Source organism: Diceros bicornis, chromosome 10 (genome assembly GCF_020826845.1).
Source record: "Diceros bicornis minor isolate mBicDic1 chromosome 10, mDicBic1.mat.cur, whole genome shotgun sequence".
NCBI classification, from domain to species: Eukaryota; Metazoa; Chordata; class Mammalia; order Perissodactyla; family Rhinocerotidae; genus Diceros; species Diceros bicornis.
This window is the reverse complement of record NC_080749.1, coordinates 64477304-64491796: the sequence shown is the minus strand read 5'-3', so window position 1 is coordinate 64491796 and position 14493 is coordinate 64477304. Positions and strand designations below refer to the sequence as shown.

The 14493-nt window shown below is 34.9% G+C and overlaps 1 protein-coding gene across 1 annotated transcript in view; it reads right to left on the bottom strand.

Moving 5' to 3' along the window:
• Positions 1-2648: 2648 nt before the first annotated feature.
• Positions 2649-14493, bottom strand: part of ZNF804A (zinc finger protein 804A) — a 280914-nt gene continuing 269069 nt past the window's right edge. The window contains exons 3-4 of the mRNA XM_058549381.1: positions 8016-8146; positions 2649-6026 (exon numbers count right to left, since the gene is read on the bottom strand). Of these exons, the coding sequence (XP_058405364.1) occupies positions 2792-6026; positions 8016-8146 (3366 nt within the window). The 3' untranslated portion in view covers positions 2649-2791. The remainder of the gene's footprint in view (positions 6027-8015; positions 8147-14493) is intronic.

The following is a 14493-nucleotide window of genomic DNA, read 5'->3' as shown; positions in this document are numbered from 1 at the left end:
AGAATCATTTAAATTTCTCCATTGTATAGGATGTACAATGATTTATACCTGGATAGGATGGGGATTTCAGATCCAGGATTTATGGATCAGCCATCAGCCAGTGCCCAAACATACCTCCAGAGTATGACTGTTACACTGGCCTGATTCCAGCTGCCATTAATATGACAGCCCCATTGCCTGATGAGTCCACCCTGACTTACCCATCTGACTGCTCTGCTCATTGTTCATCTTCAGCCCATCAGCCTGATTCCCTTGATTCTAGGATTAGTGTTATCAGAATAGATGAACACGTGTCTCATCATACATTCATTTTAAGTCTCCAACATATAATGGATGCCCAGACTATGTATGCAATATCTTACCAAAATATCAAATATCTAGATGAATTGTTTATAATCAAATGGTTTTGACGTGCCTAAAAAACATTCATTTCTTGTCCATCCACTTGTATTCTTGAAAACAAATCAATTTATCTAAGTTGAGTTTCAATTAGTCTTAAATGAGAACTTTCCTCCTCAAATTTTCCAGAAATTTCTATCATACACCTAGCAATCAGGTATATTCTATTATGACTAAAAAGTTAAGCCTGCCTAACCATATCATTTAACAAAAAGAAATGTAAGAAAGCATCAGAAACGAAAAAAAAATAAAAGAAATAACATGGAGGAAGAAGAGGAGGAGACACACATACACACGATTGATGTTTACAGTGAAATTAAGAAGGAAAAGATCAGGGGAAAAAGGAATTAAAGAATAAGAACAAGAGGTAAGAGGTGAACAAGTGAGATTATTGTCAGCAGATGACAAAATAAGATAGAAAATCTGCATATTTTAAAGTCAAACACTTGGTTTGATTTTAAACAGCAGAAGCAACAATCCTGCTCTGACAGAATAAAAACAAATTGGGTCAGCATTCCCCAGTAGATGTTCCCATCTATTTATCTTCAAAGATAGTTTCAAGAACTTTGCTTGGGGAAAAATCGTGTGTTCCAATTTTAGTTCCCATTTTTAGAACATGTTATCTTAGAGCATTTGAAATGAAATTGCTTCCCTTATATTTTTATCTTCTTATTTGTCAATCATAAAATGGTATACTCAGTTTCACAGCCATTTTTCAGGAAAACATTTAAATCAATGATTACTATGGTACATAATCAATAAAGTAAATGACCTAGATTTTCTCTCATTTCTCTACTTAAAGGAGAATTCAATATAGATTATTTTGATATGGGAACATATGTTTCTGCTCAATATTATTTAGGGTAGCCCAGTTCACATGGTGGATATATGAAATAGCATTTCCCTGGCACAGCATCACTTAAACATTGCTCTCCCTTTAGAAGGACTCAGTTGGCTCCTTGATGCCAGGATTATTGCCAGGCTGCCATAATTCTTTATCATTTGCACATGGTGAGATGAACCCTCTCTATCAGGCAGGTAGACTTTGTCTTACCAAGTGGCATGGACTGGGGCAGGTTCATATTGGAAAACTCTCTTGGAAAAGTGTGATATTCCCTAGTTTTCTATCTCATAATTATATTCTTCAGTACACACAGAAGCACTTGATTGAACAATAATGCAGACTTATTAAAAATAAAGCAGAATCTGGAACGGTGATGTGGAGACTTTCTAACTGTTCCTGGGTAATTTAGAAATATGATACAAACATGACTACTAGAAAGATTTGCAGAAGGAAGAGCTATTTATTTGATCTCCTTCCCATGTCCAGATTCTCAATTAAGAGTATATCCAGATACAGACTGTGTTTATGCCATTCTTCCCAAGATGTTGTATGATGTATAGTGATTTATTAATTAAACCTATTCCTTAATCCATGCCAACATTTATATATATGTGTATTTCCTTCAACAATTGAAAATAAGCATAATAAATTTGAGAATTTTAACATACAAAAATGTCATAAGAACTTATGCTGGTTATTTGCTATTTCTTGTCTACTAGTACTGTTTTATAGTTCCTGGAAGAATACCATGTACTTTGCATAATTTTGAGTTATTTCCCCACCAATACTAACATTATTTTCACATGAATTTCCATGGTTTATTGTCTAGAGGACCAATTGTTCAGGAAATATAGTAAACTCTGAGTACAAGCAACATTAAAACAAACAAAACAAATGGACCTGTTATACTTATTCTGAAAGATGGTATCATAATTTAAGTATTGATAGAGCTCCAAAAATCTTTTGCTGGGCCTCTGAGGTTCAGAGATGCCAATGGATAGAAGCAACAAGATGCTGTAAATCCAAAACTTACTGCTACTATACATTCCTAAAACAGTGAAAACCAACTAAAAACAAAAATTTGATTTACTTAAATATTTAACAAAAATTTATTGCAAGAGTTATTTTTCACTGAATTTACAGTTTCAAGGAACATGGTACAAAACATAGTGCCATCAGCTTTGTCTAAACATTAAATAGGTGCAAATACACAAAGATTAAAAAAAAACAGAGCATACTTTACAACATAAATTACAGTACTATAAATATATTTTATGTACATTATACATACTCTCAAGACATCATTTTAATATACAGCATATATTGTATTGATTTTCAAACTATTCAGTGCCTTAATAATATTATATATCATAAACTTAAGAATTTATTTGCATCATTACACTTACAGTAAATGATTTCATATAATGAGGCCATCTTTTGGCTAGTTTATTTCCACCATTTAAGTAGGCAATTATCCGCTTAGATGAGCATTTACGCATGTAGCAATAGTTTCCATGTGAATATTTTCTTTCCTTTCGATGATGATGATCAGAAAAGGGGCTGCAGTGGAATGACAGTAGGGTGAGGGGAAAGCAGGGTAGGGAAGAGTGCATGGGGTAGAGGCGGGAAAGCCAGATGGCCAGGATGAAGAACTGAAGCTGGGATGATTGGCATCTGAGGAGGAGCAACAAAAGTTGGCTGGTCCCCAGGACAAAGTCTTGGTCCTACTGGTCCTACTGAGATCTGAGGTAACGATGTTCTGGTGAGAGCCGGGACTTGGGAAAGAAACTGTTGGTGTGGTTGAAGCACTTTAAATGTTCCTGCAGCTGCGGCTGCGGCTGCCGCTGCAGCGGCTGCCGCATGCTGCTGCAAAACAGTGTGGTGTATAGTGGTTACAGAGGTAGAACATAAGGGCGGTTGCAAAGGCAAAGGCTGCAGAGGTGTGCTAGGGGGTGGGAGGGCACCTGGAGGAAAAGTAAATTTGACCTTGTTGGCCAGCATGTTCGGGGGGATGATGTGCTGGTAGACTTCACACGGTAGATTTTTGAATTTGTCATGGTTTTCTATTGGGATCAGTAATGCTTGTTCTGGTAAAGCTAATGGAGCCAGGATTTGTTCTGTTGTAACAAAGGTATGACCACTGACATGTGCTTCTTTGAATGGTAATGGTTGCGCGTTAAGGATTCCTGAATTAAAACGCAGCCACTCAGTGGATGCCTCGTTCATCTTTCCTTGTGGAAGGGCTTCCGCCAGTTCATAATGGCAAAGGTATGATTTAGGTTGGGATTGCCTAAAGGTCCTTTCAATGTTAGGCACCTTGAAAGGAATTTGCTTTTCATTAACATTTGTGTTCTCACTTCTTTCTTTGTGTTCCAGCAAGGTATTGTCAATTTCTTCTTTTCTTGGGGCACTGGCTACATAGACAGGTGTGGTGCGTTCATTGGAAATCTCTGGCAATTCACCAGAAGTGGTCTCCATTACTAAAGGCTCAGTTTCCCCACTGGTTTCAGAAGGAAGAGGGCTGCTAGGAGGCAAGGTCAGTTTATTTTCTACTTGGTCTGTTTGTTCCGAGTTCCTTTCGACATCTGCAATTTCTTGTGGTTTTATTTCCTCTTTTTTATCTTCACTTATTAAGTTATCCTGGTGATGTAAGGAAGAATTGCCTTTCCTGGGATAACCGGTATTCTCTTTGAGTTCCAAAGCTTCAAATCCGGTGTGGAATCTGCTTCTTTTTCTCCTCCTTTTCCTTTTAGGCTTACAGGGTGCAGAAGCATGTGGTGGCCTCAAAAATTCTTCTGGTATATAATTTTGTCGATTTAAACTTGCATCTGAAGAATAAGAACATGAATGTTGTCTTCGTTTTCGATGGAATCTTTCTGATTCATTAATAAGAGAATTATAACCTCTTTTAACAGCCTGATTCGGACTCAGGCATTTTGTGTCACTTTGAAGAACTAGGCATCTGTGATCCTGACTACAGCTGGACATTTTGGCTTTCCAACTACAGCAAGTTCTGGAATATGTTACATTATGTTTCCCAGAATGTATCATTGTTGGATTGGATTGTCCATTTAAAACAATTGAGTTCTTTTTACAGTGGTTTTTAGAGCTGATAGCATCATTATTGCATTCAGTGCTCCAGGTTTTACATATTTCTTCATTTTCACTTAAATTTGTAGATGCTGATTTGGGACTTTTATCAGGTATTTGATGTGAGTCCAATAATTGCTCTGCAGCTAAATACTGCTTTTCGGAAATTGTTTCCAGTAAAGTTTTCCTAGTTGTATCAGTGTAACTATTTTCCGTTTCCATTTTGAAGTGAGTTTCTGATTCTTTGATTTTCTCCCCATGATGCTGCTGACATAACTTTCTTCTTTTTTTCTTTCTTCTATTTTTATGGAACCAGTGTTCATGAGTATCCTTTAACCTTATTTTGTCATATTTCTCATCTACAGTATTCTGTTTTATTTGATTTTTAATAAAATTATATTTTTTTGTTTTTCTGATCCTACAGGAAATATTTTTATAACTCTGAGCCATATTCTCATTTTTTCCAAAATCACAACTACTGGAGAGATTATCATCAGCCAAAAGAGGAGTGACTTGGGTGTATTTGTTTCTGCTACCTCCAATTTCATTGTCAGTGAGTCCTGCAGTTGATGCATCCTTGCAATCCAAAACTGGCCTCTTGCAAATGTCTTCTCCTTTCTGCTGAGAATAAAGATCATTTGAGGGCAACTTATTTTTATCTAGATTGTTGTTTAATTTAGTGGACTTGAAGTCAAAACAGAGAGGATTACAGCTATAAGAAATTGATGGTTGAGTAGTTGTGTAAATCAGCATCTCTGATGGCCACTGTAGAACTGTGGATCCGTCTTTGTTAAGTACGGGTACAAATGGCTCACTTGGTCTTTTATATGAATCTGATTTTTTATGTAAGGTTATATTATTCTCTTCAGAATTTGAAGCGGCCAACATCTCAGGACCCTGATTTTTATTGTCAACTTCAATTGTGGATACATCATCGTCCTTAGCATTTTCCTCTGTTGTAGTTTGCAAAGATATGCAATCATTAGCCATATCAAGAACCGTGGATTTATTTCCTAACAACTCAGAGTTATTACCACTCATAGGTGTGTCTTCATTAATAATAACATCTTCCAGTGTTATTTGATTTGCTAATGGGACTGAATTTTGGCAATTATCTGCATCTGAAGATACAGGAAGTTGAAACTGGCAAAATGAAGGTAACAATGTATTTTGTTCACTAGAAACTTCTTTAATCTCTTGAGTTTGAGCAGATTCTTTGTCAGTGCACATTCCCTCTGGTAGATGAAAAGAGTTAGCTTTCTCCTCAGAACCCAAAATTACATCTGTTGGAGAAGATAGTTGAAGATGACAAGCACCGGGGACAAATCTACTTTTTCTGCTAAATCCTTTTTCCACAGAGGCATCATCATTGTGTTCAGAGAAGGCTGCAGCTGAGGACTCCAGTTTCATGGATGCTTTCTTTGGAAATGCAAAAGAAAAGCCAATTTTGTGTCTGTGAATTCCCTGGGCTTGATCTCCAAGTTGGTTATTTTTTGCTGTATAGTTATTTGCGCTTTCTGGGTCTGCAGCAACAGTGGTAACATCTTTAGCATTCTCTTCACTATGAATCAAAGTATATTTGAAATCTTCCTGGTTATTAACTGAATCCACAACAACTCTGCGGGAAATTTCATTAAAATTTTCTCTCACGGTAACAGTTGTTGACTTGAACATGGGGCCACTTCCAGGAGCACTACAAAGAGAGAAACAGAAGTGTATATGAGATACGGCACTTTTGAGGAAAAATATTCAAACACTTAACACCTTAGAAATGTCATTATAAGTTTTTTTTCAAAGTTTTAAATCTTTCTAAGAGAATTACTTTCATGGGATGCAATTGCCTTCCATAGTGCCACAATTTCATTTAGTTATTGGTTATTTTAGGGGGGTAACTTGGGGTAACTTTGGGGTGTCTTGAAGTTACTTCTATAGTTATTAACAACAATGTCAAGGACATTTCTATGCTCTCAACCAGTGCTTCCTCACCAAGATTTTTTACCCCCACAGCCTCTTCAGTGACATTTTGGAGTACTGTACAATTCTCTAAAATAAAATTACCTTTAATTCACAAATACTTAACATCATTGATACTATATGGAGAATATGAAGGAAGTTAAGGAAAAACTCTCAGTCATGACTTTAGAAGGGCTAGGAATTCAGCTCAACAATTCATTTCAGCCAGCTTTCGCTGAGAGTTTGCCACAGGCCAGGTGGTACACTGCAATGCAAAAATAACTAAGAGATAATACTAGCTTGATGAGAGCTTTGAGTATTTTGGAATTGCTATTATTAATATTTAATAATTACCCTGAAGTTATAAATTATATCATAATATACAATAAATGCAGAATAGAAAACTATTTACTTAAGATGTATTTTCTATTTATTTGGCATTACAGTATACCATATATAGTGAGTTCTGACTCTACTGTCTGGTACATAAACATGGAGCTACCTAAATATCATCTTTACCCAAACAGAATCATGTTGTGCAAAACAATGGACTGTTTCATTGCCTTGTTTGATATTAAGAAACAACACTCATAGTTTGTATATCTTTAGAGGCACCGAATTAACGGGAAAATCGTGTGTGAGTGTATAACGTGAAATATGTACTGTATATTTAGGAAAATAATTACATAAGGAATGTTGGTTCTTTTTGTGCATATCTTATTAACTCTAATTCTCTTAATAGATTAGAATTTACATTTGCCAATGCTACTTATAGGATATTAAATCACACAGGTCTTATTGTTCTCTAGAACATAAACTTGCACGTGTATAATTTTTCATTTATTATCACACAGGTTAAAAACTTCTGGTTGGTACAACTAAATAGCAGTTATGTTTGATTTTAATCCTATAGGAGTCCAAATTCATTTAAATTTTATTTTGATTTTTCCAAATTTGATATCCCAAACAATCTTTTGATATGTCAATATTCCCTAACACTATTGAGTACGAAATAGATTTGGTATAAAACAGTTTTGTTTTAGACAGTAATAAAAGAAGCCTATTTAAGTGGGATGCGTGAGGAAGGACATTCTAAAAAGTGGTCTTCTTTTCATAATGTTGCCCTGGCCTAAATTGTAAGCTCTGAATTGTAACACCATAACTGCTCGTTATTAGAAGCAGGTCAAAGTGTAAGAGTTGTGAACTTCTGGCAATCCGGTTATTATTATTCACAATGAGATGAACTTTGACGTGCTTCTGAAATGCACAGGGTCTTCCTGACCTTTATTATTTTTATGACCTCAAAGGTAATTTCAAATAAAAGTTTCCAAATTTTCAATTAAAAACTAAGTTTCTCTTAAAACTCTATTTATAACCAAAGTCGTGAGATAGGGCTTTGGTCTCTTCTTCAATCAAACGTTTTGAATTTCCACAAAGAAATAGAATAGTTTTCAACCAAGATGATGTAAATAGTAGAATAATGTGAAATTTATTTTTTTACAAACTAAAATTACAGTAATTTTAGCTTTTTATTGAAATGTGCATTAAACAGGTGTTTGCATAAAATGCAAATTCAAATTACTGTTTACAGCCCACAGAAAGCCATGAAAATGTGAGTCTCTTATTCTGGGTACAGAAATAAATAAGTTTGCACCCTTTATTTCTACATCCCTTTTCATTTTATGGTCGTCATACTTTAAGAAAACTTAACATTTCATTGCACACTCACCATACAGTTTCCTTTCTTAGCTCGGCCAGCTTGTGCAGGCGTTGGAGTGCCTTTTCCTGTTTTCTTTCATCTTTTCTGGATTTAGATGCTACATTTCGAGCAAATTCCCTTTGTTTCAGTTCTTTGAGCCTCTATTAAAAAATATAGAAATGATTAATAGTATTTGGGTCTATCACAATTTGAAAGTTACTATCGTTGTTATGGTTGGAATTTTTGAATACATCCTCTTCAAGCTCTTCTAAGGAAAACACGACATCTGTGACAATCCACTTCTAACAAAAGTATTGTCTTGCACTCTTGGCTGTAAAAACGCCAAAGCACATTATTACATTATATTAAAAGATATATCTATGCCTTAGATCATTGGAATTGAAAACTTTCATCTCTGCTTATTGATTGTTTCCTGCTAAGGTTCTCTGCCTAATTCAGATGAAGCATTGGAATCTTATAAACCCCTAATTTTCAAACAAATTCAATTAGCTTGTGTATTTCGGTTATATATGATAAATTCTATCATATTTTATGTGCTCTATATTAGGAAGGTATCTGGTCCTTCTCATAATTTCTAAGATGAATAAATGTCTTATGTTAATCCATAAAGCAAATGAATTCCAACTGATGTGGTTTAAAACAATACCTCCCCTCAAATATCAAGTGCATTTCCCAAATAATTTAAGATCTGGGAAGAAAATTAATAGTGTTTTTCTGAGATTATTTTTACATTGGGCATATTTTTCATCTGTATTGAAAAAACTCATTTGCTGGGTTGAAGGCCAGAAAAAGAATGTTGTCAACTTGAATAGAATCGATAAATAGCCATCTTTGTGGCACGATTTTAGAGCAACCAAAGTGGTCCCATGTCCCAAATATTTTTGCTATAGTCTTTCACAGAGACAATGCATAATTATTAAAAATGATTAAAATTCCATTTTTTTCTCATGAAGGCTCAGGTTATTATACAATTGTGATAAGTCAGAGTCTTACTGTAGGATTTTAAGAGAATAGAACAAATACTAATCACATTTTTATGAAGTGATTGAGCAAAGTCTCAATAACTGCCTTGTAAATATACACTGATATATACCAAGGGCTTAGAATAACATCTGATAATAAAATGCTTGCTCAATCAATATTTGTTGATTTATGTGTAAATCACTTAGATCCTCCAAATTAGAAGTTTTCCTTCTATCTCAAAAAAAGTTAGTCATTCTGATGAAATAATATTAGACTGATGGTGATCCTGGATTGTATTTGCTTAACTTCACCTACATAGTACCACAGCTTAAACTTCAAATAATCTCAAATATTTTAACTGATGGGATTTATATGAGGGGTTTGTGTGTGTGTGTGTGTAATATATATAAAGAGATTATTCTAAGATAATTACTTTAAAATAATACAAATATACTTTGAGAGTGCTCATTTGCATTGACATATTTGTGAAGAAGGAGTTTATTCAGAGTTAAATTTAGACAAAAAATAGACCATGTCATAAATATCTAAACTGTATAAATATTTCATAGAAAGTAAAAATTTAATATCATTACTTTGATATGACTATTAAAAATAGCTATAATTTTATAATATCATTAAATTATTTATTGATCATAAAAAAACAGATCTAGAATTAGAGTATAATAGGTCAAGAAGGTTTTACTTCTAAATTTTATGTATTCATAGTCTTGGTCATCTCTATTTCCTAAAACCTTGTAGTAATGTCAAAACTCATTCACCAGACATTGAACACTAGCAATAGTCATACTGGTACATGGCTGAGATTTTTAAAAAAGATTGAAGAAAATATTTTTATCTGTCTATGGTATGTGTCTGTGTGTCTGTGACTGTATGTGTGGGCAACTATGTGTGAGTGTATGTTTATATGCATTTTTCAGAAATAGGGAGAGAACATACACTGGAATAGATACAGCAATCATTGGCTGAGGTATTCTTTTTGTGGACAAAACAGGGGTACCCCAAAATTCTCACGGAAGGCTACCTGGGAAAGTGGTATCTGATGTGGGTCCTGAAGGATATAAGAGAATTAGCCTGAAGAAGAAGGGTTGGATGGAGGGTAGGAGGAGATTTCAGGGGAAATAAGCAGCTTTGTATAAACACAGAAATAAGAGCCTGAATATTCTTTTAAAAAATGCGTTTAAAAAGTATGACTTGAGCAGAGTGTATGTATGGAAGTGATGAAAATTGATGCATTATATGGTCCAACCCAATCGTGAGGGACCCTGTCTATCATATACAGAAGTGTGACTGGAGGAAACATTGAAGGAAAATGCACTGCCACAATAAGATTTTCATTTTATCAACATCTTTTTGGCATCAGTATGCATGAAATTTTATCATGGAATGACTAAAGATAAAGAGACCCCTATATAGAATACTACAAAAATCCAGGTAAGAAACATTAAATGCATTTTCTAATGCAGTTGCAGTGGGGAGAAAAGATAGAATTGGTGACATTTGATATGCACAAGTGAGTGACATAAAGGATATGCATTAATTTCATTGAGAAATACTACCTGCCATTGTAAGAAAGAGACATTTAATCAAGAGAGAGTTTTGGTGCTAGAAGGAGGATGCCAGTGGAGAATTTGAAAGAGAATAGAAGCTAAGTTCTCTAAAACAAACATTTAAAAGTATCAGTGCCAAATGAAATAAAGCAAAAAAAAAAAAAAAGTTGCAATAACAATGAGAGGACTAATGTTCAAAGATTTTTTTATTCTTATTTCTAAATAGTGACATTTTAAGAAGTAGAGATAATTTATTTCCTACTAGTTTCTTTGGGAAATTGTTGCCGGAGACAACAAACAAGAAAGGAAGAGTTGACTATTTTTAAAAAATCTTTAGGATAAAAGTCAATTTATATAAATACTATGTGACACATAAATAATAGATGGTAAAAATAGTTACATTTCATTAGTAAGATAAAAGTACAATGCTTTTAACAAAATGCAATCCTTCTTTCTAAAACAAGTACATGAAATGCCAAGACTTGCACTACCTACTGTTTAAAATTAACCATTATGATTTGAATTAATCTGTTTCCATTGACATAGTAATTAAAGATCAAGGAGTCCGTCAGTTATCAAATGTCAGTACTGCTGTGTGTTGTCTGTGATGTAATTGAGTGATTGGTGTGGCTGGAATCAGTCCCTAAATGCTGATTTAGAGAACTGTGTGTTTAGAATGTAAATATTGTTTTAGTCTTGTAGAGGTTGTCGAGAAGCATCGAACTACGTTCAAGTGTTCCTGTTGATCTCAATCTCCCTCCATGTACACATAATTCTCTTATCTCAGTGACAGACTTCCTGATATCAAGGTAAAAAAATAATATTTAGGGACTATTCAGCTGTAGGTTGAATAAGACTGGCTTATACTTTGGTATATACTTAATACTTTGGTTAATTTTATGGCTAGAATTTATCAGCCTTAAAATCGTTTCTTCTATTTCTCTGCTGCAAAAAATAAAGTCCTATATCATATTTTATATCTAGTAGAGTAATTTTGAAAGATAAATAATAAAAACCAAATAAAATTTTTTGAGAATGCCAAATGGAAAGAAAACTTAAGTTTCACATAAATAAATATATGAGATAATACCTGTGAGGCTTATGGAAATATCAATGCTATTTCAAAAGCTTCCTCAACAATTTATTGAGAATCACTCAAAAGAAATCTTAGTGATAAATGTCAAGAAAGGAATGGAAGTCAGCAAGAATTAGAAAATTGAAGAATGTTAGAAAGAATGTGTGGGAAGATGTGGTCTAGCTACTGTATTACAAAGCAAATTATAATGCACACTGACATATAATTCAATATATGCTTTGGAATTACACAAGTGAAGAATGGAAAAACATAAAGAATCAATATTCTTTGGTTATAATACCATCTTAGAAGGTCTACTCTACTTTTCTACTGATGTACTTTTATTAGTTTATAGACAGCCAAAAAGTCACAGGGCAACACAGATCATTAATCCTCAGATATGGTCTCAGGAAACCTATGGAGTTGGACAGTTGGGAAAGTAATGATGATCCTGGCCTCCAGTTAGTGGATGGTGTTCAGAGACTGGCAAAGTTCATTAATCAATAGGAGAAGGGTCGGGGGAGAGATTACCATTTAGATAACTCAGCAGTTTGTGTTTAAACATTTGGGTAAATTACATTGTTTCACAATTGCAAACTAAACTTTCATAAATTTTTTATATCTATATTTTGTACACCTGTCTAACTACATCCAAAAAATAAGTTTCTACAAGCAGAACTGCTGGAATAAAAGATATACTTGTTCACTTTTTGAGGTTTCTCAAACTGCTATTCATAACTTTACACCAGTTTTGTACACCTACCAACAGTATGTGAGATTATATATAATATCCAATGTTGCATAGCATCACTCTTAATTCTTAAAAAGTCAATAAGTGATATATCATTAATATTTTGCCTATAATTCATTTGTTTACTAGGAAAGCTAGAATATTTTTACATACATATTAGCCATCTATATTTCTTCATTTAGAATTGATATCATTCCTTAAAATGTACTAAGCAATGTTATACACATTACTTAGTTGGATTCTGAAAATAAACATATGAGCAAACAAGGCTAGCTTTATTATTCATATTTAGAGAAGATAAAACTGAAGCTAAGCAAATTTTAGAGACTTGTCTAGAGTCACGTGCAAGTGATGGAACCAGGACTGTAATCAGGATTTAGTGGAACATTTCCTGTGATTTATCTCCTATATTTACTCTGCTCTATGTTATTCAAGCTAACTCGTAGGTCAGGCTGACTTGACTGTTATGCTTATATTCATTTATCTTTCAGCAAGTATTCACTGAGTGTCCATTATGTGTCAGCTGCTATTCTAAGCACAGTTCATATATCTGTGACAAAGGAAAAAGTAGCTCTGTTTGTTTCATGAAATTTTCATCATGGTTGAGAGAGACAGACATTAAAACATATAAATAAGTTAGTTGTGTAGTATAGTAGATAGTGAAAAGCACTGTGAATGAAACAAAGTTAAGCAGAGAGGGCATGTCGTGAGGGGAGGGATAGCAATTTCAAATAGAGTGATTAGGGAAGGTTTGCTATTAGGTTAATTTTCTATTTCTGTTTACCACAACTTAACGCCTTAAAACAGCACACATTTATTATCTCACAGTTTCTACAGATCAGTATGCCTGTCCTTTGCTCAATCAAGGTGTTGGCCAAGCTGTATTCTTATCTGGAAGCTTTTCTTGGAAAAAATCATCTCCCAAGCTCCCTAAAGTCATTGGTAGAATTCCTTTCCTTGTAGTTGTAGGATTGAGAGTGTGGTTTCCTACTGGCTATCAGCCAGGGCCACTCTCTGCAGCTAGAGGCAGCCAGCAGTTGCTTGCCCCAGGATCCACTCACAGGCCCTCTTACAATACGACAGCTCCTTCTATGTCAGCAAGGAAGAGTCTCTGTCTCCATTGTGCTAAGATTTAGTCTTATGTAACATAATCTATATAAAGCAACCCAATCAAGGGAGTGACATCCCACCACTTTTTCATATTTTATCATCAGTTAGAAACAAGTCACAGATTCCATCCGCACTCAAAGGAAGAGGATTATATACGGGCAAGACTCATTGGGGATCAACTTAGGGTGTGCCCTCCATAGAAAGCTCATTGAGAAGGTGACATTTGAACAAAGCCTTGTAGGAGGTGAGGAATAAACCATAAACATATATCAGGAAAAAAAAATCTCCAGGCAGGAAGAACAGCCAGAGTAAAAGTAATAGTGAATTGCAGGTCATTTTGTTTTGATCATTGCTCTTTGTTGCACGTTAGCGGTGATGCTCTTGAGCTGCAAGTTTATAAAGAGTAGGGAAAAGAAGAATTATCTGAACCACAACACTGGGCAAGTGACAGCAGACAGAGGAAGGGAAAACCTGGGCCTTGTTTACAGATGGTTCTGTATAATGTGCAGACATCACCCAAAAGTGGACAGCTGCAGCACTACAGCCATTTTCTGGAACATCCCTGAAGGACGGTGATGAAGGGAAATCCGCTCAATAGACAGAATTTTGAGCAGTGAACCTGGTTCTTCATTTTGCTTGGAAAGAGAAATAGCCAGATATGAGATTACATACCAATTCATGGACTGTGGCCAATGGGTTGGTTGGATGGTTAGAGACTTGGAAGGAACATGATTAGAAAATTCGTGACAGAGAGGTCTGGGGAAGAGGTATGTGGCTAGATCCCTTTGAATGGGCTAAAAACTTGAAGATATTTGTGTCCCATGTGAATGCTCACCAAAGGATCACCTCAGCAGAGGACGATTTTTATAATCAAGCGGATAGGATGACCTGTTCTGTGGATACCAGACAGCCTCTTTCCCCAGCCATTCTTGTCATTGCCCAATGACCTCATGAACCAAGTGGCCGTGGTGGCTGGGATGGAAGTTATGCACACGCTCAGCAACATGAACTTCCATTCAT